Raw genomic sequence first — 24,970 nt, 5'->3', positions numbered from 1 at the left:
TTTGCAGATAATTTGGAAGTGGTGGCTCACTGCCTACAGTTGAATAAGAACAACATGTGTGATACGTTGAAATGGTCAGGGTTGCGGTGGGGCTGGAGCCTATCCCAGCATGCATGAGAGTACCCTGCCTGCATTCCTGTTGTGGGCTCTGGATGGGTGTTGGCTCCCCTCTGAACCCTGCAATTTCCTTGGGCCTGGAAGGATGCCAGTGGGACTGGCTAGCACAGCTTGTAGTGGATTTCACTGTCCTCCAGGGGGCACTGTATTACCTTCCCTGTGGCAAGGTAACTTAAAACTATTTTAATTTGCATGTTCCTGAAAATACTGCATTAAAAAATGTGTAACTGCAATATACTCACTGCATGTCCTTCTGTGTGGTAAACATATGGAGAGTGTATGTGTGTGTGTTTGTGTGTGTGTGTGCGCGCGCACACATGTGGTGTTTGTTTGTGCTAGTGTTTGTGTACTTGTATGTATGCATGTATACTCTATGTTGTATGTTTAAGTAATCAAAAATATATAATCATGTAATCCTTACTGTAAGTTTATTTTAAAATTATACAACATCCAACATACTGGATGAACCCACACCAAGCACAATACTGAGCCAGTGCCTATAAAACTCAAATTTCCATAAACAAGTCTCACATTTTTGTAAATGATATTTATGTCTCTGAAAAGGTTATTTTTTTATTGCATGTGATGCTGAAACATAACATACGTATGTAAGACTGTACCTACTGCCTTATTTAAGTCCGTTCAAAATAGTATCTTTTTTTTCCAGCTATGAAGGCTTCCCTACCTTCCTTCAAAATTGATGATGTCATAAGATCTGATTGGAAATTCAATAACAAATTAATTGGTAATTTTATTAAACAAAAGAGACAATAGCATTCACTAGAATATTATAAACTATTGTTTTATTGTTTCCATGTATGAAGGCCCCACATGCACAAATGTTTTGGCCTAAGCCTTCCTCAGTACTGTATATGCCAAAAAAAATATTTTATTAAATGTAGTACGTAGATTTTCATGTTAGGTTGATCTTCCTTCCAATCCCTTAAAATGAAAAAAAAATCTATCCTGCACTGTTCCTCCAAATGTTAGAAAAAGACTTGTTTTAAGGTAATTAAAGCAATTTGATAGGGAGCAGTGTACATTTTGCTATTCTCAGGTAAAAAATATTGAATATCTGTTTTACTCCTGTCCTTTATCAAAACAGTTCTGGGTGGATTATACAGGCAAGGGTATCCTTTAAATCGCTTCCTAATTTTGAGTGTACACTTATTCTTTTGAACATGGATAGCCTTCAGGAAGACACATTGAATTGAATTTATTAATTATTCTGGGTAAATATAATATTCACATCTTCAAATGGAAAAGCGTATCCATGTTTCACATACTTCATCAGTGATTTTGGAAATTATTTTAAATCCCTCAAGTATGTGAAACATATTAACAAAAAAGGCAATAAAATCTATAAATCAATGTCTTACGATACTTATTTTATTTTGTTGAATGTATAAATGTATCAGTGTAATAAGTCGTTCAATATCCTTTTAGTTCAGTTCAACTGTTCTAATGTTTACGTCGCCTTTTTGTTTCCTTATTTGTACATTCTGTTCTGGAAAGAAATCATTAAAAAAATAAAAAAGACTGAGCCAGTAAGAAAGCCCTGGGGGAAAGGGGAGGTGTCACAATGAAATGGGGCGTGGTTAGACTTGGTTCTCAAATTTCTCTCAGTGCGCAAGTACATGTCATAAACAATAACAAGCTCATAGCTAGGAGCGAGAGCTAGTTGCTTACTTTACTTTATCATTATAATCAAACGTCATGGAGGCAGAGATGGAACCGGACGAAAAAAGGTAAGATTCTGCGTTGTATGAATTTTTATTACAAGAATGTCGCTACCATGGAAGATCGGTGTTTTGGTCTTTTCAACTTAGCTTTGACACTTGCTATAGCATGCTAACTAGCCACTCAAGTGATATAGCCCACAACTATGATCTCGCTAGCTAGGTATTTATTTAATTTGTTTGGTGGGTGCAGTGGTTCAATTGCCGATATAGTTAGCCAGACAGATTAGCAATGCTTAATGCTTTTTTCGAAATACTGCGATGTCCACAGCGACAACAGTGTTTAATTTTTGCATGTGCAATCTTGACATTTCTCAAACTCTTTGAACCATTGCTGAGCTCTCATGCAGACTAAAATTGAATTAAAGACGTTTGTTATTACTTTTATGTAGGCTATGTATGTGTTCTGTAGCTGTGCATTCATGACTGGCCAGAATTCTAAAAAGAACACATTGATCTTATAATTTTGGTAACGTCATCTGCTCCACCACCAGATAGTGACGTGTTACATTTTAATATAATATGGGCCTTTTATGCTTTTGTGTATTATCTAGCTAGATCTCAGTTAATATTTTTTTTGTCAAGTAAGTTTATTAAATTGATTTAATAGTACATTGGTTGATGTTTTCTAACTAACGTTACAGTAACCTTCTATGGTAATCTTGTATTGTGTTAGTCTAGCAAGGTAGCTGCTAGCTACCCGTTCGTTCGTGCAGGGGTTCGCTTTAGTGTTTGCTAAGTTTAGCGCTGCATTGTAAATGTTCGGTCAACAGAACAGGCCGCGTTTATCATGTAGTTGTAGAATAAATGTTATGCAAGGAGCCCGTGTGGAATTGCGAAATTTACACGTGTGTGCTAAAGTGCTTATTCTCGGTTATAGCCTACAATATCGATTGTAGTTCCCCCCCCCCCCCAGACTACTCAATCCTATAGTTTGGTAGTTGGCTTGGCTATATATGAGTCAGACTTGTGTAAATCTTACCTGGCGTGTTCGCTTGCGCTCAGTCGATGGGATTAATTTACACTTGAAGAGAAGAAATTGTGGGAAGCGTTACGCTTGCATACCTCACAGAGATGGCGCATGCAGTAGATAGGCTAATAAAAGTCGTAGCTTGTAGTTGGTTAAAAAAAATTTTCGTTGGACCGAGGTGCGGCAAAAGTGGTTTACCTTGAGAAAGGTGATTAATAACACGTGCAAAAGCATTTCAGCCAGCCCTGCAGGCCCTCCTCAACCTGCGCTGATAGGGTCTAGTTACTGATCAGCTTGGATCCACTGGCCCTTTCAACTCAAATCTCACATTTGTTTAGTGTTGGCAAATCGTTTTGTGTGTGGAATAATGCTGCATGACTGGAGTTGGCAGCATGAGCCAGTATAGAGCTTTCCCATTACTAATATTCACTACGGTATTGTCCCGTGTTGGGCACAGCACCACCAAAAAAAATGTGGCTACTGCTCGTCACAGTTTTATGTTTCAAATCCGTTTTACTTACACTTTCCTTATCCAGACATTTTTATTAATGGCTCATCATTTATTTAGGAAGACTATTCTGGGCGCTATCTATTCGTGCTGTACCGATTAAACTGGGCCGAACTGACAACTCTGCAAACACAATATTTGCAAATCTTTAGTCATCGATGGGAACTCGGAGTTTTGAACTTGTGTTCAACACAAAAACGTTCCGCGGGTGCGTTGATGGAGGCCTACTGAGCCGAAATACCAGTACTGAATGGTTTGGTACGAATACGTGTACTGTTACACCCAAATGCATGCCCTTGCAGGACAGTATGATGTAAGTGAAGATTTTGGGAGGTAGGGGTGGGCGTGGCATTGGCCTGCCCCACTGAACCAGAGCTCTTGCTGGCTGGACCGCGTGTTATTTTTAAAGCCTCCAATAAGTTAGGATCCCTGTTGGCACAGAGGGTGTGTGTGGGAGAGAGCCTGCATTGTTCTGGCCGTAGTGCCCTGATGGTCAGCCCCTGTTTGGAGTACACGGTGTTCTCTTGATTGCGGGCCGGATGCCTGTTTGGTCCGTGGGCCCTCCAAGCCTTCAGATGGGGGAGTCTGTTGTTCTCAACCTTTATATTGTTCCAGGAGCTGGCGTCATTACAAGCTTGTGCAAATGGAAAAGGCTATCATTGCGCAATATTTGGATGACATCCAACCTCTATTTTTTGCAAGGGCAGAAATAAACCATGTGGAAGATTAATACCAGAGGACATTGTGTGTAATTGTACTCTCAAACCACTCAACACAGGCGTTTGTAGCCTAAAGTATTGCTGATCCTAGAAAAGGTCATATTTCAACTTTTGGCGGGGGGGGGGCAACAAGCTCTAAATTTTTTTTAGGATTTTTTTTCAGGGGGACACTAACCTCACCACCCAAAACAACATCATAATAGGGACGGACATTAGATTTTAATTTTTTTATTTGGGCAAGACATGTCCCCCCTGCCCCTCCTGGGATTTCCATCCATGGATCCCAGGAACACTTGTACAGTGACAGCAGCAGGCAGAAAATGGCCGCACGGCCTGCCATCAGAAGCAGTTGCATATGATGTTCTAGGGCACAGTGTTCCAGAAAGCTGTTCCCAGCATGGTCTGGCATCTGAAAGTGTGTTGCCTTTTAGGAAAGTTCTTAAATCTGTACACAGCCCAATGGCGTGAAGTGTTGCGAATCTCAGCCACAGAGATTGCTGTTGTAGACAGGGGCAGAAAAAAATACTATGTGGCCAAATAAAATATTTCTGTAAATTTAACTTATTTGAAGGGAAACTCACGGAGAGCCTGGCTCTCAGTTTTGGGAGTGCCCTTTGCAATTAAATAAAATCCTGAAAAGAAGCAAAGGGGTACAAACTAAATGGGAGGTCAAATATTCAAATATTTAAAATAACAGATTGAAGTGTAAAAAATGTAAATGCCTATGAATAAATAAAAAATAGAAATGTGGGTTACACATCTTTTTGAAAAGTCAGGGAACTGCAAGTATTATTTACATTATATTTTAAATAAATTGCATTACACCATAAGAAGATTTTCATTTTCCCTTCCCGTTTTCTACCGTACCATTTCTCCATCTTGTTCAGTTCTGTTTTAAATCCCTAGCCTATCTGTTCTTTGCTTTATCTCTCTCACCACTATCCAGCTGGAATTCCTTGGACCATTGCCAAAAAGTTTTTTTTTGTTTTTTTTTAAAAGGGGTATTCGTGGATAAAATCCAGCTAATTGGGCTTGGAAGGCAATGTCAGAAAATATTTGGCTAACCACTGCAACTCTATCACATTTACTTTTTCACGCACATTTTCTCACACACATTCCTTCTCTCTCTCTCACACACACGCGCGCGCACACACACAAACACACACAAGATCAGGTGCAGTGAGACGAGAGTGTAGTGCGATAATTTTCTTGTGGGAGTTTAACTGTGTTTGGGGAATAGCTCTTTCAGCCATTCGGTTTAAAAATAACATAAGTTGTACGTGTCTATTTTCACATCAGTATTATGAAGCTGTGACACACATTTCACAACATGGCTGGCTACATACTTGCCAGAGTAACAAACTGTGTGCAGCGCCATGAAGCTCTAATGTAGCTGCAAGAGCATACCCACACGGGTTTAGCACTGCCAATGAATGGATGCTGATGCTCATGTATTAGGCTGTTGTGCAATCATTGTGAATGCATTGTGGACCGAGAAGGGAGGTTTAGAGAAGGAAAAAGAAGTTCATTTTAGTTGTCTGTTGAAAGGATGATTTTATATGCGGTAGGAATATAGTTTGATGTTAAATTTTTAAGTTTCAGTTAAGTAGGCCTAGATGAAACATGTATCTTCTTTTATAAGAAAGAACACATGTTAATAGGCTTTACCGATGTATTTAGGGCCTGAGAGGTTGCAGTATGTCATGAATTCAGGGTTGCACAGGGTCTTATGAATTACAAGGTAATTCCTTTAGCCAGGTGAAATATCATGTAGCCCCAATTGCCTTTTTTCATTACAGTTTGATATGGAAAAGGGATGACAAATTAAAAATTTGTGAAAATCATTCATTGATTCTTAAACTTTTCTGAGATGGTTGCCATTATCTCTCCGACTCTCATATATCTGTGACCACTAATACACATACATTCTCTTAACCTCCCAATTCACTTTTGCCTGTCTCGGTAGCTAGCCATCAACAGTTCACCATGTGACCTGCGAGTGTGATCACTGTGAAGTTCATTTTATATGGCAGCCAAAAAATATTTGACACCGTAGGCATTATCAACTCCCGGGGGCTCCAGAGTAAATCATTTTGCTGTCCTGTCAGCCTGTCCTTTTGGTGGCATTTAGAGAGCAGCCAGATTTTCAGGCCCAAAGCAGACCACTGGGTAGCTGCTTCTCGCCCGTTCAAACTGTACAAGCAGGTTTGTGGGAACATGAAGGGAAACACGAGCTTTGCTCTTGGCTCAGTGTCGCTGTCCTGTACACTGCATGATGGCTTGCCCCCTCAGTGGACATGGGCTTTGTGTTCTGCTTTGCACTGAAAATGGCTCGTATTTTATAATCAGTGTATTTTATGTTCTAGCTATATATACTGCAGAAATGAATATTCTATTCTATACACACTGCAGAAATGCATATTGACCATTCAGCTGGCAGGACTTAGTAAGCATCTGGGTGTTATGTTCTTATAGTACCACCCTTGGTGCCTTTTAATGAGGGTTTATGCAGACTTGAGAAAGATTTACAGATTGACATTTAGAACTTCTTAAGAGGTTTCTGATATCACTTGGCATGCACTTTAAGGCCAAATAATTGGCAATAAGACACTGAAATGCTTTTGAAGTACTGTCCAGAATATGTAAATGTTAATGTGAATATCCAGTCCTGATATTCTTTTGTGAAGATAACTAAAATGGCGCCAATTACGAAAGATGAAGGGAATTATGCCCCTTCCTGTTTATTTGCATGAAACATCAAAAGAAGGAGCTTTATATCCATCCATTTCTTCAGAAACCAAGTATTGGGTTAACATGTCAATGTTATGCCAGTAATCGACCACAAAAAATATAGACATTTGGAAAGTATTTAAGACAAATTAAGACCTTTTAAGGCCTTTAGAAAAGTGAATTTCAAACACTTCATTAGGACTTTTGAAGGATTTGCAGAAAGCCTTTTAAAGACCACAAAGATGGAAGTGTGTGAATGGGATTGTGGGGACAGATTTGGAATGAGCCCTGTTGGGACCTGCCTGAGAATCTCACATGAGAAAAGGGCTGTACTGTTGCCCTGTGATGTTGTGTCTTTCCCTCCTCACAGGTGGGAGGGCCGTCTGCTGCACATAAAGACCGTTTCATTTCGCTCCGTCGGGCTGATAATGGTAACAAAGGGCGAAAGTCTCGCAGGAAGGCAGAGCCACAGATGACTGCGCGGTCTTCGTGTCAGCGGCTAGCGGCTAGCGCGGTGTGCAGGCTTTTGCGTTTGGCGTCCTCTCGCTGTTCGTCTTGGCAGCGCGTCAAACCGTCGCCCACGAAACGCGCTGGGACTGACAAACCGACTGTTAGAATTTTGCTTCCGCGCTTGCTTGGGGCTGGTGGAAATTTACTCGACAGCTGCCCTAGATGAATGGTGAGGGGGCTGGAGGGGGCGGAGAGCATTGGCTGGTTCTGTAAGCGCTGCTGAGAATTCGGTTTTGCAGTCTTGAGAGCCCTCCGGAGCAGACCGCTGGGACCAACGCCTGCCAAGACTTCTTTGCTCCTACAAATGTTCAGCTCCCTCACGCCACATAGCAGGGCTGCTCTCTGGCCCTGCGTTAGGCTGAGAAAGAAATCCCCCCCGATCGCAGGATTAGGGGAACTCCGGAGTCTTGATCTAAGGGGCTGAAGTTCTAGTTTGCAAGATTTCTGCACCACATTGAGTAACAGCAGCACCTTTGGTCAGTTGGGCAACCGAGATTCGATTGCTAAGGCAGGTGCTATTTGATTTACTCAGGACAATCCAATACGTGCACTTCTGCGCTCTGCCGGCCTGGGGCAGTTGGAGAGCTTTTTACAGTGCTCACTCGTACATAATTGGCAGTCAGGACACAATGTAAAATACTTTTCCAGCTTCATTCGACCCTGGGAGGGGAGGGGAGGGGGCGGGGTGTCTGTATAGGATGGGGATGCGCTGATCAGACTGGTCATTTTAATTTTGGTGCTGGACACAGCAGCTCAACGGGGCCCCTAGTGGTTGGAGGAGGGGGGAGGCTATGCAACCACACAGTCTGCATATTAGTAAGAGATGGCCTTGCAAGGCTGTAAGCAATGACTGAAAAGTTACGCTGGTTTAAAATAGGGGTGGGCAATACACCACAATGATAATTATCGAATGCAATAACGGTCTCTGGCACGTGGCCTCTGAAGCATGGTTGTTTACCTCCGCATCAGGTATAATTAAAGAGAAAAAGACAAGGCAGGAAGGCAGTATGCCACACGGTGGCAATGACCGTCATTGCATTTGATAATTATTGTCTGGGTAGCCTATATGGCACAGCCCTAGTTTAGAAGGTGCTTCGGGGTCAGCGGCACTTGAGCAGCAGGTCAGACTAACTCAGCTGAAATGCAGACTGTCGTGCTGGGTTATATTGCAGTGGCATTCCCAACCATGCAGCCCAACACCTGCTGACTGCTGATATGGAAGCCATCCAAGGCAGGTCAGGGGAAGCAAGGCTTTTGCCTTTTGCCTAGAAAAAGAGAATAGGTTCACGTGGGATGGTTTTTGCAGCTGCTGGACTGGAAAAAAGCATCACGGAAAAGGAAGTAGAGTTCATCCAAGGCATTAACTGCTCTCTAAATCCGGGGGTTTATTACTCTGCATAACATGGCCAACTGTATGACCCACAGAGTGAGAGTCAAAGGCCTGATGGTACTGTAGTGGGGAGTAATGGACCAGTGATTTGGGGAGCAGTGTATGCATTGCTCTTATTTCCTTTTGCCTCCCATGTCCTTCTAAAACGGCGGGGGAAGGATGTGACCTCCAGAGAGCAGTGCATTGTGGGTTTGTTTTCTTCTGGGTCGTTTTCTATAACGTCCTCTGCTGGCACATAATGTGTAAATATTGTCCCAGGCTTCACTAAACAATACAAGGAAGAACAATGCGTTAGCATTGTTAGCATTGTATAGTGTGGCCAGCCTGCCTATGTACAAAAACCCCTCGAGCCAGAAGTGACTTCCTCTGTTTATTGCGTTGCTGTCGGTTGCAAAACATGGGTGAGAGTGGAGAACATTAATAACATTGTGAGGACTCACGAGAGCTGAAGCCAGTCTGTTACAAGCTCCCGCGCTGATCCTGCTGAAACTGGTCTGCCGGCTTTATGGGCGAGTCCACTTCTCTGTGCTTCTGTGCCAGTTTCGAATTTTGCCTTCAAATTTTTTTGCAGGCCTGGATTGGGGATCCGGGGGTCAGACCTCTATACTTCCTACCAGTGAGATGTCGGAGTTGTTCATAGTTTGATTTGAATGCCTTTTAAAAGACAGAAGGGGTCTGCCTCAGGCTCCCAGGGGGCAGAAGCTGTCTGACGGAGAAAACCATCTCCCTCGTGTACACTCAGGACCGTTGCGCAATGTCCATTGCTGTGCATAGTCCTTCAAATCAGGGTCAGTGGAGCACTTCTGGTTAAATCTTAACATCTTGGGCTGTCCGCTGAAAGAAAAATCGAATAAGCTTTCCAAGGTACATAAGACTACATATTTGACGCACCCTGTTGTTGTAAATCTGTCTGATGTATTCTGGAAAAAAAAGACTGTTTGGAATGAAACCCACGCAAGGGATGGACATACTGTTCCAAGCGTGCTCTAGGCAGTGCTGAATTGGGTTTAGCTGCTTTCTAACATGTTTAGACAAATAAGGACTAGTCATTGGTCACATGCTCAAAATGCGTATTTGCTTTGAGCAGATGTGTATAAGCGAATGTCTCGCTCTGACAGAGTGCACGGTGGCGTACAGAGATGCTGTTAAAGAGAGGCAGTGTTTGTTTAAGTATGCTTTAATCCAGGGCGGGACACTGGAAGCAGGAGAGCATGAAGGAGCCATTTGTTCAGCTTGGGGCTATAAAGGAACACTCCGTCCCCCCCCTCCGCCCAAGTGTATTTTCCCCCATCAAAGCCCTGTGCCTCAGTCCCTAATCTCCCATATCATCAGGTGACCTACGAGGCAGAACAAGTGGAGCCAGCCTGCTTCTCCACCCTTCCCTCCTCCAGTGAACAGCGTACGGAGGCGAAACTCTGCCCCCGTTCAGTGCAGGCCAGGCTGGGAACACCACCCGCTCAAACACTTTGTTTTCTGGAGTTTGTTATGCAGGGGGGGCACTTAGACTCAAGTCACTGAAAGCGCCACCAGGCAATTTTCAGGCCCTGTGAAAAGCTCTCACATTGGGGCTCACCACCCTCGGGCACTCCTATCACTGCACAATTACCGCACAATTCTGTGAGGGCCCATCTCAGTCAGGATCCTTGGAATCATCCTAACCCCCCCCCCACCCCTCAATATATCACCCCTGGTACTGCATGAGTGAACACAGGGCTGCTTGTGCCTGTGACTGTTGCTAGGCACCGGCGTGTGAGGATGGTGTCAAGCCAAGGTTGCCATATTAAAGTCAAGCTGTTGATCCATTTGCTGACCATAAACTCCAAAGCCAGAGGCCAGATTTTGCTGTTTGGCTCCTGCAGTTGCTGCTTTGTCAGTCTCCTGACAAATGGCTAACAAAAATGGCCATCGGACGACTTCTGTACAGTTTGGCTAGCTGCAGCTTTTAGCGGTTAGCAGCACAGCAGTGAATTGCTGCAAGAGGAGAATGAGATGTTGCAGGTTTTCTGGAGTCAGGAAAGGATTCCTGTCTGAAAAATGGACATTTTGAAAAGCCCCGCTGCCGGGCGGGAATCGACTCCCGGTGGAAAGAGGGGAGAACAGGGGAGGAGTGCTCCAGAGGGAGAGGAGTCAGGGGGTGGTGTGGATTGGGGTCAGATGTCATAAGCAGAGTATCAGAGCCCCACTGTTTCCTACACGCGGTGTTGTTTCTGGTAAAATGTACTGAAAATAATTTTGTTAGCTAAGTTAAATAGCTAGTTATATCTGTGTTTGATATGTGACACGAGTGCACTTGCTACATTGGGTAAAAAATCAGCTTGAAACTGGAAGAACCTGACACAAAGGGAGAATTATCCCATAGCACACAAGCAGTTTATGGGGCAAAGATGACAGTTTTGCAATGGAGTTCCTGCAATAGACAAAGTCATGTCAAGCAAGGACAACGACACAGTTTATTCCACTCCTAAAATAAATGTTCAGATTTATTTTAGGACTGTTTAAGAATTAGCCTATAGACTGCAGTCATACTACCATGTATCCTGTTCTTGTTGAATGGCTGAAGCTAAGCAAATGTGGGTTTGGTTAATATGTCGATGGGAGACCTGGGAAAATTATGTTGCTTCTGGAAGTGATATTGGTGGGCCAGTAGGGGGTGATTTTCCATTTGGTCAAATAAACCCCAATGCCCAGGTGCAGTGATGGGGACACTGTGCTGTTGGAGACGCCGTGTCCCAGATGAGATGTTAAATCGAGCTTCTGACTCGCTGTGGTCATTAAAGATCCCATGACACTCATTGCAAAGAGCAGGGGGTTCCCTGGTGTCCTGGTTAAATTCCCAACCTGGGTCTCTCAACCTGCCACCTAATCATCCCCCTGTTTAATTAGCAAAAAATTGTTTTCTCGCTCTCCACCTCAGCTGATGTGTGGTGAGTGTTCTGGCACAAAATGGCTGCCATGCATCATCCAGGTGGGTGTTTACATATTGGTGGTGGTTGTAAATGGCTGACCAGCTTGAATCCCTCTCCTCAGGCCGAATTCGGAGTTACGGAAGGTGCGTTCCCGCGACGCGGCGCGGTCCCGCAGGAGTCAGGAGACTGAGGTGCTCTACCAGCTGGCGCACACCCTGCCCCTCCCCCGCCGCGTCTCCTCCCACCTGGACAAGGCTGCCATCATGAGGGTGACGCTCAGCTTCCTTCGCATGCACCACCTCCTCCGCCCAGGTGAGCGCCGATTGGCTGCCTCCCCTGTCAATCCCCGTTGTCGGCCGTGGGGTTGGCTGGCTGACCCGTGTGACTGTGGACATCCCTGTTGGCGTAGGCGGTGAGAAGATGGAGGAGGACAAGGAGGAGCCGACAGACCGATTCTTTCCCAGGGCCTTGGCAGGGTTCATCATGGTGCTGACTGAGGAGGGCGATATGATCTTCTTGTCCGAATGTGTCAGCAAACACATCGGTATCACACAGGTGGGTGGAGCCTTCTCCAGTCCCAGATCACATAGATGTTTGTATGTGATTCCTTAAAGGCACGGCCTGCCTGTGCTGTGTCGGTTTGTCTTTGCTTTTACACTGAGGTTGCTCTCCTGCAGTTGGAGCTGCTGGGACAGAGCATTTACGATTTCGTCCACCCCTGCGACCAGGAGGAGCTCCGGGACGTCCTGACTCCCAAATCAGGTGAGGCTAACGTCACTGCGTCTGCCTGTTTTGTCAGTGTTGTGCGTCTCTCCGCCTGCCTCAAGTGTAAACTTTGTCTGTCTGTCTCTTCTGGGAGTGTGTCTCCTGTCAGGCCTGATGACTCAGCCGACCGGAAATAAAGTCACATGAGAACAAGAACAAGTTCATGCTGAATAACCTTTATACTGGTTTTTCCTGTCAGACGAAGGCCATAAAAATTTAATGAACAGCTTAACAGATGTGCCGCTTCATCAAACAAAAACAATACAATCTGGTGGAGATTCACTAGTATTCATTATTTTGAAACACAGTATAACGATGCTTTGATTGATAATGCAGTGTCCGCTGCTTTCTTGATTTCGTGAGCGAACGTGCCGGACCAGTCCTCTTGTTGTGCAGCTATTTTCAGGCTTCTGATTGGTTTAACCACACGTCTGGCGTGACAACATGGCTGCATCCAGTCAAAAGGACTAAAATAGTGTTCCACCTGCCACTTCAGCTTTCGTCTGATCTGTGTTTTTTTATTTTGTTTACACATGCTCACAGTCAAAAAATGAATGCATACAGCTTTAAATCAGTTTGTTGTGTTACATCTCTGCTGTTGTTCCCAATGGCCAGAGGTGGCATAGACGCTTTTGTATTTTTTGATAAGTTGTGCAATCTACATGGCCTTTTCCCAGCTCTTGGTGTTACAGACACCTCTGAACTCATGACTGAACTGAATGTTGCAATAGAAGCACTAGCATTTTCAGAATGCACCACATATTTATCTGCTTGGAAAATGCTTAATTTTGTGTTTATGTGACCTCTATACCAGAAAGTTTGATTGTTTTTTTCATATTAGTTGTTGTTGAGGAAAAGAACTTTCATGAACCACGTGTTCCACAACTGTAAAATTACTTTCTTTTAGCAGCTAGTCTTTATTTGACATCGCTTTGCCTTTTCATAGGTTTTGATGCCACTGGGACTCGGAATCTAATAACCTTGTTTTAAGGCAATGTCTTCCTCAGTAGCACTGTACAAATCAAACTGAATTAACTGATTTCCATGATAGTTCATGATAGTCACTTCGTATGGATTGGCTGACGTATGCCTGGAATGCACTTTCTTCAGTGCTGTCTGTAATTGACGCTCGCTTGAATAATTTCCTCTCTGAATTTAGAGTTAGTATTCTACAAACTGTAAGGTTGTTTTGTGTGGATATATTTCATTCTCGGTAATAATTTGAGCAAGCATTTTATATTCTTTAACAAGTTAACTGAAAAGTAATATGTTAATATGTGTCAATCTAGGCTGTATATTAATTAACCTGTTGTCTAAAGCACTCTGGACGCCATCTGCTCATGTTCAAGGAGATAAGCTTTGCTGAGTCTTAGAGTTGCCAGTAATCTAAATCTGTAATTTTTCAGGGGGACTATTTTGTACTCAGGCTTGCTATCTGGAAATAAAAATCTGTTGAACAAGTAATCTAATTTGTACTGGGTAGCCTTCACGTAGTTTTAAGTTCTGTGTTGATTTGTTTGCTCTCTCATCCTCATGCCAACATCCTTTTTTGTGCAACCCAGGCCAGTCCAAGAAGAAGCAGTCAGACCAGTGGACTGAACGAGACTTCTTTCTGAGGGTTAAGAGCACACTGACCAGTAGGGGGCGCACTGTCAACATCAAGTCCGCCACTTGGAAGGTACTTCTGCACTTACAATTGCAGTCTCACCCCCCCTCAGTGTGTACCAGCCTTCTGTGTCTCTCAATCACATCATCATCAGCTAAGGCATGTGCCATTTTGGAGTGGTTTATTCCTGCTGGGACTTTAGCACTTCTGCAGCAATGCTGTTTCTAGAACATTCCAGGAAGGCTGAAAAAAGGGAATTCTTCCAATGGGCTACTGGAAAGTTTTTTCTCCTGGCTAAAGGAAGATATTTAAGTACAGGGGATATTTTGGAACCTGTATAATTTGATGAATTTAACTTGATAAGAACATAAACACATTTTCATAAGATATTTCATAAGAATTATCGTACTCTCTCAGAAAAAAAAGGTTCTTTGGCTTGTGTCCATAGGGGAACCTATTTTAGTTCTCTGTGGAACCGTCATGTGTGAAAAATGTGAAAGCTCCTAGATTGAACCATTTTGCCCAACAAAGAACGCTTGAATTAGACAGGGTTCCTCTATGGCACAGCTATCAGCTTCAGTCCTGGCGGGCCACAGTGACTGCTGGTTTTTGGGGTGTTCTCTATGTCACTGATTGGCTAAAGAATCCAAACACCTTGTTCTCAAGGCCTTAATTGGCAGCCGAATTGAAAAGAAAACGCTAAAACCCGCAGACTCTGCGGCCCCGCGTGGGATTCAGTTCAACACCCCTGCTCTGGAGACACAGAGGAGTCTTTTGGAACTCTTTCTTCAGAGAGTGTATAAACGGTCTTATAAATCCGGCCCTGGGAAGCTGTGTGAGCAGACCAACCCCCAATGCATCGTATACGTCCCCGTCATTTCGTGCAGGTCGGAGCGAATGAAGTGTGTTCTCTTCAGCACGGTCAGATCAGCGGCAGAGCTATTGTGTAACAGGCCGTGTGACGGAGCTGGTTTAGTGGGGGTGCACGTGAGCTGCTGGCACAGCCCAGATGTACTGTACTATGCGCACAAGGCTTCGTGCCAGTAGGGCCCGTATTCGCCATCTGGCACGTAGCTTCCAGGCCCCGCGTAGATCGGCGCGGCGGAGTTCCCGCGTCCCAGTTGCCTAAATTTTGCGCTGCCCTGGAATGCAAGCGAGTTTGGCCAGGCTTGTTTCTGGCTGCGCCAGCGATTGTTTATGTACCGCGCTTTAAACAGGAAGTTCGTAATTTGACCCAGATCAGCCCGAGCAGTGACGCACGTCTTGAACACAGAGTCTCTTCGTAAAAATGTGGCGTGGCATGCGGTGAGATTAGTCTCAACGGCAAGCAAAAATGTGAGAACTGAGAGCCAAATTATTGATATGGGAAACCGCAGAATGTTACCGAAAGCAAAGTGAAGTACAAATGTTGGACAACAACAATCTAAATCTAAATGTAAAAAGAGAATGTAAGAAGTTTGAACTTGTGTTTTGCTTTTTTTGTGTGCTAGTTATTTTGCTCTCAAAGATTTTTTTTCAAAATCTACTGCCATAGTGGCATGGGTTTGAAATAAAAGAGAAAAGAAAATGTATGTGCTACATTAGCAATGATCAAAGCATGCCATCAGTTCTGCTAAGGTTTAATAATCTGACCCTACCAATTAGTCCATCTGACCCCTTGCAGACAGGGTACTGTTTTCATACTATTTTCATAGTATATTCACTGTCAGCTTTGTCCTGCTGAATAGTTTCATTCAAATCCACCACCTCCCTGCCATGGCTGGGCCTCTGAACAAGGGTCCTCCTCAGCCATAGTTTTGACTTTTCCTTAACTTCACTCATCCACAGATCAATGAGCTCAGCTCAGATATGTTGAGATGTCATATCACCAGGTATGGCTCTAGACTTTCTGCCACCTTGGGGGAGCCGGTGATTGCTATTGTGGACTGGGTCTGCGATCACCTACCAACTATCATGGACGCAGAGCGTTGTTTTTTTTTTTAACATTTGGCACCCCTCCAGAGGAATGACGCCCTGGGCAACCACAGGTGACGTCTATGCCTGGAGCCAGCCCTGCCTACCACTCCCGCCTTTCCCTCTTTCCCCAGGTTCTGCACTGCACGGGTCACATGAGGACCTACAGCGGCGAGGGCGACGCATCGCCCCCCGCTGGCAGCTACCTGACGCTGCTGTGCGAGCCCATCCCCCACCCGTCCAGCGTGGAGTTCCCCCTGGACTGCAGCACCTTCCTCACCCGCCACAGCATGGATCTGCGCTTTACGCAGTGTGAGGGCAGGTAGGTGCAGCCTAACACTGACGCTAACCCTGAAGTCATTTACATACGGTGAGAACGCTAAAGTAGAAAGGCCAAAGCCAGAAGTCTGAGGACCCCGATTAAGCCAACCTGTGGGGTCCTTTCATGCCGTGTGGTACCTTTTTAGTCTTCTTCTAATGTGAACCAGGTGAAGTAAAAAAACTGCATCTTTGTAATTTATATAATTTTCATATTAATTGGCAACATAGGGTAACTGCTTTTCTTCTTTTTTTACATATTTAAAACATTCAAATCTGTATCCAAAATTTTGGAGGCAATTTAGGTTAAGTACATGCTTATGGGCGTACTGACAACGTTCTCCTAGAGGCTTTGGAATTTGACCCAGAAACATTTTGGTCGGGATCAGAATGTCCTAATTTCTACCTGAAACCCCATCCTACCCCCCCCCCTTCCCCACCCAGCCCCAAAGGGAAAGGGGCACTGGATTAAGTTGACCGCTGAGCAATCATGTAGGAGGGATTGGGTGTTGCTGGATGTGGAACGCGTTTGGCTTGGGCAGGTTCCCACTGGCCGCGGCGCTGCAACACGAGCGCGGTGTTCCTCTTACTCCGTATCCATGGAGGGGGTGTTATTCCCCACCGCTGCTCGGCTGAGGCGCGCGCGGCTGCCACGCAGCAGAACTACTGCACTGTGGCAGTGCGTCCTTGCAGCAGACGCTCCTGTAGGACGGTCGTGTAAACTTAAGGGCCGTGTGCAAAAGCAGGGTCTGTGCTTTCGCAGGTTTCTGTTCACGTGTGGTTGTGTCGTAACGGCAGACTGCCGCGGCACTTATGGTGCAACCGTGGACCTTTGGTCCAGACTTCGCGGTCCAGTCGGTCCACACTTCTGGTACACAGAAACGCAGTCATATAACTTTCATAATTTAATTGCTATTGTCCGTGTTTATGTTCCATTCTTGGCATTGAAACAGTCAGGGAGTGACATTAACATGAGTGCCAGCTAAGCGTGTGATCGCTGGTGAGCCAATCTGATCACCTGTTAATTCTGAGGAATTGCCACCAGCCAGATATGGAGATGTGGGACAGAGGCCTCTGGTATTGGTTGCTCGCTTGGGATTGCCTGGGGTGGGGCTGGCTGCAAGGAAGAGTGAACGTGCTGTCCAGGTCTGGATAGTGTGTTAGGAATGGGGGGGTGGGGGCGTTACCGAGGAGACTCACGTTCAGGATTCGGAAAACAAGATAATGTTCAGGCTTGCTCTACTGAGATAAGACGCAGTGCACTACTGTACTGAAAAATGACCCTGTGTTCTCTTCTGGTAAACACATTTATTAATAGCACCGATGCAAGCACGCCTGCACGATTTTGCAGAGGTGTCTCCAAACTTTGCGTGACTGAAACTGAAAATATTTCGCAATAAGTTCTGTTTGGAGGACACATTGGTTTGTTTATTTCTCTGTCATCTTAAGATTCTGGCTGGCTAGGATGAATCCTCATTGGTTCTTCTTATTGGATTTTTGTTTACAAGCCCAAGAAAGGTTCTACAAAACATGCTGTGCTCCATGGACTCTTGGATTAAGATGAGCAGTAAACATGAATGGAATCCTCTATAGAAGGGTTTTTCAAACTTTTCTGATCCAGGGACCCCCACTGAGGCTCAGTGGCATCCAGAGGACCCCATCATAAGTAAAAAATAGTTATATATATTTTTAAAAAGTGGTCATATTTTGAAATATTTTCCAAAAATGTATGTATAGTTATTGTATAGCAAGTCTGGCCATATCTTCAGCCACCCCCCTGTTGAAAACCCAGGCTTGCTTATAATTGGAAAGTGGTTTTTGTGGTTACAGCCCATCAGTTTCCCAACAGCTGTGTTCCCAGGATCCTTCTGGAGGTTTCTCATCCCCCCCCTCTCTGCCCTGATCTTCCTGTGCTTACAGGGTGACTGAGCTTGTGGGATACATGCCCGATGACTTGATTGGCCGATCCGCCTACGAGTTCCATCACGCCCTGGACTCCGATCATGTGACCAAAAGCTTGCATATCTGTGAGTGTCTGATGGTGAGAGATCTAGAGATAGACGGGTGGGAATTGATTAATGAGGACTGCATTGTTACAGCAGCCTGATTTATTTAAGTGCCACAGTAATTATGCAGTATCAATCATGTTTTTACCATGTTCTTAAAGTTCTTATATGATCATCACTTGCACACAATGCTGCACTCACTGTGAGCTGATTTGATGGGCTTGGATCGATGTCTGTGTGCATCACCTGACCTGTGACGCTCCGTGTCGCCTGCAGTGCTCGCTAAAGGCCAGGTGTGCACCAGTCACTACCGCTTCCTGGCCAAAAGCGGAGGCTTCGTGTGGGCGGAGACCCAGGCCACCGTCATCTACAACAGCAAGACCTCCCAACCGGAGGCCGTGGTCTGCCTGAACTTCATCCTCAGGTACCGCTCGGCCACATCTCTCCATCTCCATTACCGTTCTCTCTCCCGCGTTCCATTACCATCGTCGTCCTCGCTAAGCTCATGCTTCCGGCTCCTCTCTTTCCACCCCATTCGCTTTCTTTTCTTTCCATCTTTCTTGCTCCCACCATTCTTCCTCTCCCTCCACCTCCATTGCATATCTTTTTTTCTCTTCTTGTTGGAAAGACATTAGAAACAAAAGGAGAGACTGTCAGTATGGTGGAACACTGTGAAATATTTCCAAATATCCTCTCTCTTTCTTTCTCCCTCCCTCCCTCCGTCAGTGGGGTGGAGCAGGCAGATGTGGTGTTCTCAGCTCAGCAGACCCCGTGTCTGGAGACCAAGAAAGAGCCAGAGAGTGAGGAGGAAGAGGTTGTCATGGAAATCAGCTCCAGACTCTTCTTCAAACTGAAAGATTGTCCAGAGGAGCTACAACAGCTGGCACCTGCTTCAGGTGATGAGGTTGTCCCCCTGACAGGTGAGACCGTGACTCACTCACACGCACATTTTCAGCTGGAATACAAATGCGCTGTTTGATTTTTCTTATCTCCCCTGATAATCTTGGTTTCTGCTTGTTAACTTTTGTAGAACCAAAGGCACTTTCATTCTTCCTGCCACCAAGCCCAGACTCTATCCCAGAATCCCCTCGTGAACTCTGTACCCCAGAGCTGCGGGAGCTCCTCTCACCGATTTTTGATGGGCCCAGTGCCCAACCCTCACCACCTCTGGTGAGACTTCACTACCTATATCTCCACCCCGCTTTCTGTATCCATACCTCCACTTCCTGTAAACGGGCTCTTCTCTTGTAACATTACCCTACTGCAGCTGTATACTTGTATCCTGTAATCTCAGTCATCACTTCCTGTAATCCTGTTCCCACTTCCTGTAAAGACCGTCTGATGTGGAGATTCCCTTTCTATGTGCATTCCAGAGCTTGAGTGAGGAGCCATTGGCCGAAGACATGGTTAAGAAGTTCTTTGCTGCAAAACCAGAAGACACCTCCCAAGAGAAAAGCCAGCCATTGGTACCTCTTAGATTATTATAACTGAATTATTTTGTATTTATGGGACACTAATTCACAAATGAAACTTGATTCTGATTTCACATTGAATACTGAAGTGTCCCAAATTGGGTATCACACCAAATATCACAGAAGGTGACCTCAGCCAGTTCCAGCCCAGGCTAAGATGTACCTGGAGGGTTGTATAATTGCAACAGGAACCCACACCATATTGAGGTTTAGCCATTTCCAGATTATTGATGATATGGCATTACACTGTAGTACAATGAAAAAATAAATTTCGCTGACTTTTTTGTTCCATGATCCCCTAGGATGTTGAGAACATGGACCTCGATATGCTGGCTCCATACATCTCCATGGACGACGACTTCCAGTTGACCTTCTTGAATCCACTCCCTGAAAACCAGCTGTCCCCCCCAGACCCGACCACCGGCGTAAACAGAAAACGGTAATTGTACTGGCAGTTGAGCTGGAAGCAGGTCGTTTTTTTTTATATGGGTGCATTCAGTAAGACTGAAATATTGAACAATTGCGCTGTCTAATGGAAGTAAATGAACCTGATGTTCATTGTACTTGTCCTTTTGTCTCTGTCTTACAGAGCTATGACCGTTGATGAAGAGACACCCTCACAGCACACCATGCCCGAAAAGAGGAAGAGAGACACCTGCGAAGAAGAGAGGCTACTCCTGAGCCACGCTTTGCTGGTGAGAGGAAGGAGGGGCTTCATGGGTAGCTTTAGGTCTTAGTGTTAGGTTTAACCAAGGTTTAACTGCTACTACAATGTGTACAGAGTTTCCCATACAATTAAACAATAGCCGCTGCACCAAGGCTGTAGGAATTGGTCGAGGCACTACTCACTGTGCATCTGACACGTACCCGTACATGGATGAGCGCTTGGTTCGGTATCAAATCTGGGGGCCCCACAGTCCATAGTGTGTAAGGAGATTGTGATTTCATACAGGCCAGTCTGGTGGAGGCAGATGAAGCAGAGTTGGAGCCCCTCCCATGCCACAGCCAGCTCCTGACGGACAGGGACCCCATCCTGGGCGACACTGCAGGTACAGACAGATTTGGCTGCAGTGATTGGTCTGATGCATGAAACCCCCCATATCAGTGTATATTATTAATGCTTAGTCATAAACAGGAGAGTTTACAACAGTGAGCCCAGATTAAAGGATTGGCCTGTTAATCCTCTTATTTCTCTGTTTCTGGCAGCCTTGATGAGAACATTTTTGCCCCGCCCATCGGACCCTATTGGCCTGAAGAGGAGGCCCATGTCTCTGGCTTAAGCTGGCCCATATCCCAGCAAGGGGGGGAGGAGTGGGAGGTAGGCCGACGTCCCAGGCTGGATCCACCAGTGAGAACTCATCCACGTTCCGCACTCTCTTCGCATGTCCAGACTTTTATTCTGCCTCAGCTGCAGCGCTCCGCATCGTCCGTCCACCAACGCAGAGTCCCGCCTGGCAGCACCATGCTCCCATCACTAACCAAACCCGAAACCGAAAGAGGAAGGAGGGGGTTTCAAATGGGACGAGGGCATCTCAAATTGCATCCTCATCCTTCAGTTTTTTACAGGACTGTTCCTGGACCAGATTGGCATGCTTTATTTTACGGTTCAAAAACCCCTGTAGTTGGCAGTAAGGCAGTGGGGGACACCATCACGAGGGGCTCAATGGCATCGTGATGCCACTCTTTTAGTTCAGTTCAGAAGTGTCTGTAAGGGGCCAGCTACTCTTTAAAAGTTAATCAATAATGAATGGTGCTGACAAAGTCAGAATCGGTTAGGGGATTCTGGGATTTAAAAAAAAAAATATACGCACAAGTAAGCACACCCTAAGAAGTACTGGAGTGAAGACACCTATTTGGTTGGTAATGACAACATGCGTTTCTTGTGTGCTATGATCCTCAAAAGAACAAGATTGACATTTGCCTGTCATAGTCTTCACTTCAGTACAAGCCACGTTCTCGTTTTCTCTTTTTTTCATTTTCACAAAATGAACTGCATCAGTTACATTATAGTCTACTGCCAACCAATATTCAGAAGTAACATATTTGTAAATCAAAAATTATACCTCATTACAATATCAGGTAGCATTATTGAGTCATTCTCTCAAACCCCGACAGCTTTTATTATACAAAGGTAAATAAGCCATAACTGTAGAACTAGAGGTGAATAGTGAGCTCAAATGAAAAGGCCTTGTTTTACCTCAATAACACCGCAAGGAAATGTTTGACAGCATATGCACCCCAATACTCACGGTTGCTGACACTTATCAGGTGGACTCACCAGGACAAATAATTCAGTGGCATCTTTTTTTATATCATCTTTTATATACTTTTACTTGCTAGATTTTTTTAAGCCATAGTAATTCAAGAATAAACACATAGAATTAAATGTTAGGTTTTGATGTCAGTACATTCTGTGTGGAGGTACAGAATACAAATGAATGAATACTAGTTTTGAGGGGTTTTTTCTCTCGTTTTGTTATGCTTGTTTGTCTAATCCTATATAGTGTGCTATTTCCGGGCTGCTTCAATTAAAACTGGTTGTTATGACTTTAACATTTTTCTTTAAAGACTATTGTTGCTTGTGTGTGAACCTTGTACAGTGGCACCCTATACAATGTGCCCTACTAAACATTCTGAAAATACACTGATGGAAAGCGACAGTGAAATTCCTTTTACCCAGACTGAGCCATTGGGGATTAACACAAGCTGACCCACCAACTGATCAATGTGACAATCTCTTATGTTGGCAGCAGGCTCATTTGCGACTGTGAACAGCAGCCATCTCGATAATGTGTTTTGCATAGGATTTTCACTGTAAATTTGTTTTTGGGTGAATCAAAGAAGATTTTACTGCCATGTAATGAAATGCTTATAATTGCTTCCTTTTGCTTTTTAAAACAAGTTCTCATCTGGTGTGTAACATGTATGTCAAGCGCTGGCTGTAAACTCCCAGAGTTTCTGTCAGTTTATGACCTAAAATTTTACGGGGAAAAGCAGGGAAAAAAAACATTATTTGTAAATCAAATACATGAAATTGCCTTCTGCCAACAGGTCTTTTTTTATCTGCATACCTCTTTCCTATTTTTAAGCTAGCTTTTTAAAATCCTAGCTTTTTAAAATATTTAAAATGAAAACAGTCAGGTACTCCAGACCGCGATTTGTGATTGTATATCTGTAATATTAAATGTTTACAGAAACATTAAGCTGGCTTTGATAAAGAAAAACGAAGTTGCAGAGCTTGACTGCAAGCTTGTCCAAGTTCCTGAGGATAAATAAGATATCTTCCATGATCAAAATATTGTCATGGGTTAGAAACGCTCGCGTTTATCGTGATTATGATAATTACAGATGATTTGGCATTTAGTAGACACTCTTGTTCAGAGTGACTTGCACTCCTTTCAATTTACAACACAAATTACTGCTATAATCAGAGAATATAATTTCAGATTAAAGTATTTCCCTAATTAACACTGGCAGGGCTAATGCTTTGCTGCCCTGCGGAATTACTTTTACGTCCCAATGCGTCTCAAATCAGTTTGTTACAGGTCTGCAACGTTACAGTTGTGCGGAAAGTGCTTTTCTTTATTGCGACTGCTCAGTTGTGTTTTCTGCAGTTTTCTTTCACCCACGAGAGAATGCATTTTTGCAATTCGGCGCAGCTTCATGGCATTATGTCTTTCAAGTAGCCCTACGTTAAGAAATGCGTTGCATTAAAATGCGTTCAAAGCATCCCATGTACTTGTACTTCCATTGTGAATCCTGTTTTATATTCTAAAGTGGCAAGGACATGATACAAACAATTTGTGTGGGTGCCTCAAGTCTTACGTTGCCTAATTAAGAATGGGTAATGGAGGACTATTACGAATAACTACTGCCCGAAAATAAATTGTACCTAAAATGTAAAATGTGAAAATGTTTTCCCTTTTATTTTTGAAAGACAACGTATGTTTTATTTCACATAATTTTCACAGTGTAAACCCATGTATCTATCACTGACTAAAAATAAAGACATTTTACCATTGATTATTACCATTGAGTCCTTTCTTGTACCATATATGTGGGTTTTGATACTCGTGGCCAGGGGTGTGGCATGAGAAATTCTGGGTCTCTGTAAGTCCCCATAAAATTGTTGACCAAAGCAACCTTTTTAGTCAAGGCCTTTTGTTGATCTCCATATTATATATATATATATATATATATATATATATATATATATATATAATATATTACCTGTGTTGCCTATACACTGTGCTGGGTTCAGCTACGGATGCAAAGATCACTATGAAGGATCATCCACCTCTCTCATGACTTGAAACGTGCTTTGAAATGGCTCCTGTAGGCCAAAGTTCTGTGTGAAGATAACAGAAATTAAAAATGGTCTATTAAAAAAGATTTCCTGCTTATTCCGCTCAGGTAGACAAAGCCACAGCTAATATGAGCTCTCCAACTTCCTGTATTCAAGAAAGTTGAGTTATGTCTCAAGCCCTTTGCACCTGGAATGGATTGCCGCAAAGTTCTGTTGCTACAGTGAACTCATATCCGCTCTGTGTGCAGTGAAGACGAAACTACAGGCCTCAAGCCTTTGTCTGGTCAAAGCTGTTAGAGGCCATTTTGAACGGTTTCCAAAAACAGTTCAGCAGTTTTCTCAAGCTGTGAACAGGTGTTCATGCAGCGATCCTGGCCGCTGACATCCACCAGTTTTTGAAAGCGCAATGAATACCTCAAACTGTCTGCTGCATGGAGACAAGAATAGGATGCATCAGCAGATGCGTGCTGCAGATGGACATTGTGCCTGGAAGTGCACGCAGACCTGCTGTTGAAGAAGAGGATGAAGTCTTTGTGTTTATGGACTCAGCTGTGGCTGGTGAGAACTAAATACATTTTTGACTCTTGAATTTTGTAGATTATTTTGATATTAAATTGAAGTGCCATTTGTCATTTATAACTTACTTTTTTGTTGTATTTTACCCTCTCTGTGTGTGTGTGTGTGTATTGGAAAAACATAGATGTCAGATAGCTAATGGCAGTGAATGTCTATTCACTAATTAGAACAACTCCGCTTAATTGTTTTGATAATACATGTGAAAAAATATACTGTGGCATACTTGAAGTTTAACTGTATTAATGTAAATTTTCTGCAGTACTCTACAGTATACTTCAGGTATACTTCAGCATAATATTTCTTCACATGGGGCGCTTGTTAGTTTGGTATAATAATATTCTAGTGTAGTTGAGATATAATTAACAATAATGTATTTCAC

The 24,970-nt window shown here is 44.0% G+C and overlaps 1 protein-coding gene across 1 annotated transcript; it reads left to right on the top strand.

Moving 5' to 3' along the window:
• Positions 1–1,709: 1,709 nt before the first annotated feature.
• Positions 1,710–23,732, top strand: hif1al (hypoxia inducible factor 1 subunit alpha, like). The gene is made up of 15 exons (XM_064303630.1): positions 1,710–1,865; positions 11,711–11,901; positions 11,999–12,144; positions 12,267–12,351; positions 13,917–14,032; positions 16,048–16,235; positions 18,152–18,258; positions 18,514–18,661; positions 18,964–19,157; positions 19,268–19,407; positions 19,611–19,703; positions 20,012–20,148; positions 20,299–20,404; positions 20,662–20,758; positions 20,916–23,732. The coding sequence occupies exons 1-15, from the start codon at positions 1,834–1,836 to the stop codon at positions 20,987–20,989; spliced, it is 1,854 nt and encodes a 617-aa protein (XP_064159700.1). The 5' UTR covers positions 1,710–1,833; the 3' UTR covers positions 20,990–23,732.
• Positions 23,733–24,970: the final 1,238 nt, after the last annotated feature.

The sequence above is a fragment of the Anguilla rostrata genome, chromosome 12 (assembly GCF_018555375.3).
Source record: "Anguilla rostrata isolate EN2019 chromosome 12, ASM1855537v3, whole genome shotgun sequence".
Lineage (NCBI taxonomy): Eukaryota > Metazoa > Chordata > Actinopteri > Anguilliformes > Anguillidae > Anguilla > Anguilla rostrata.
The sequence above is the reverse complement of the archived record's forward strand: the minus strand, read 5'-3'. Positions and strand labels throughout refer to the sequence as shown.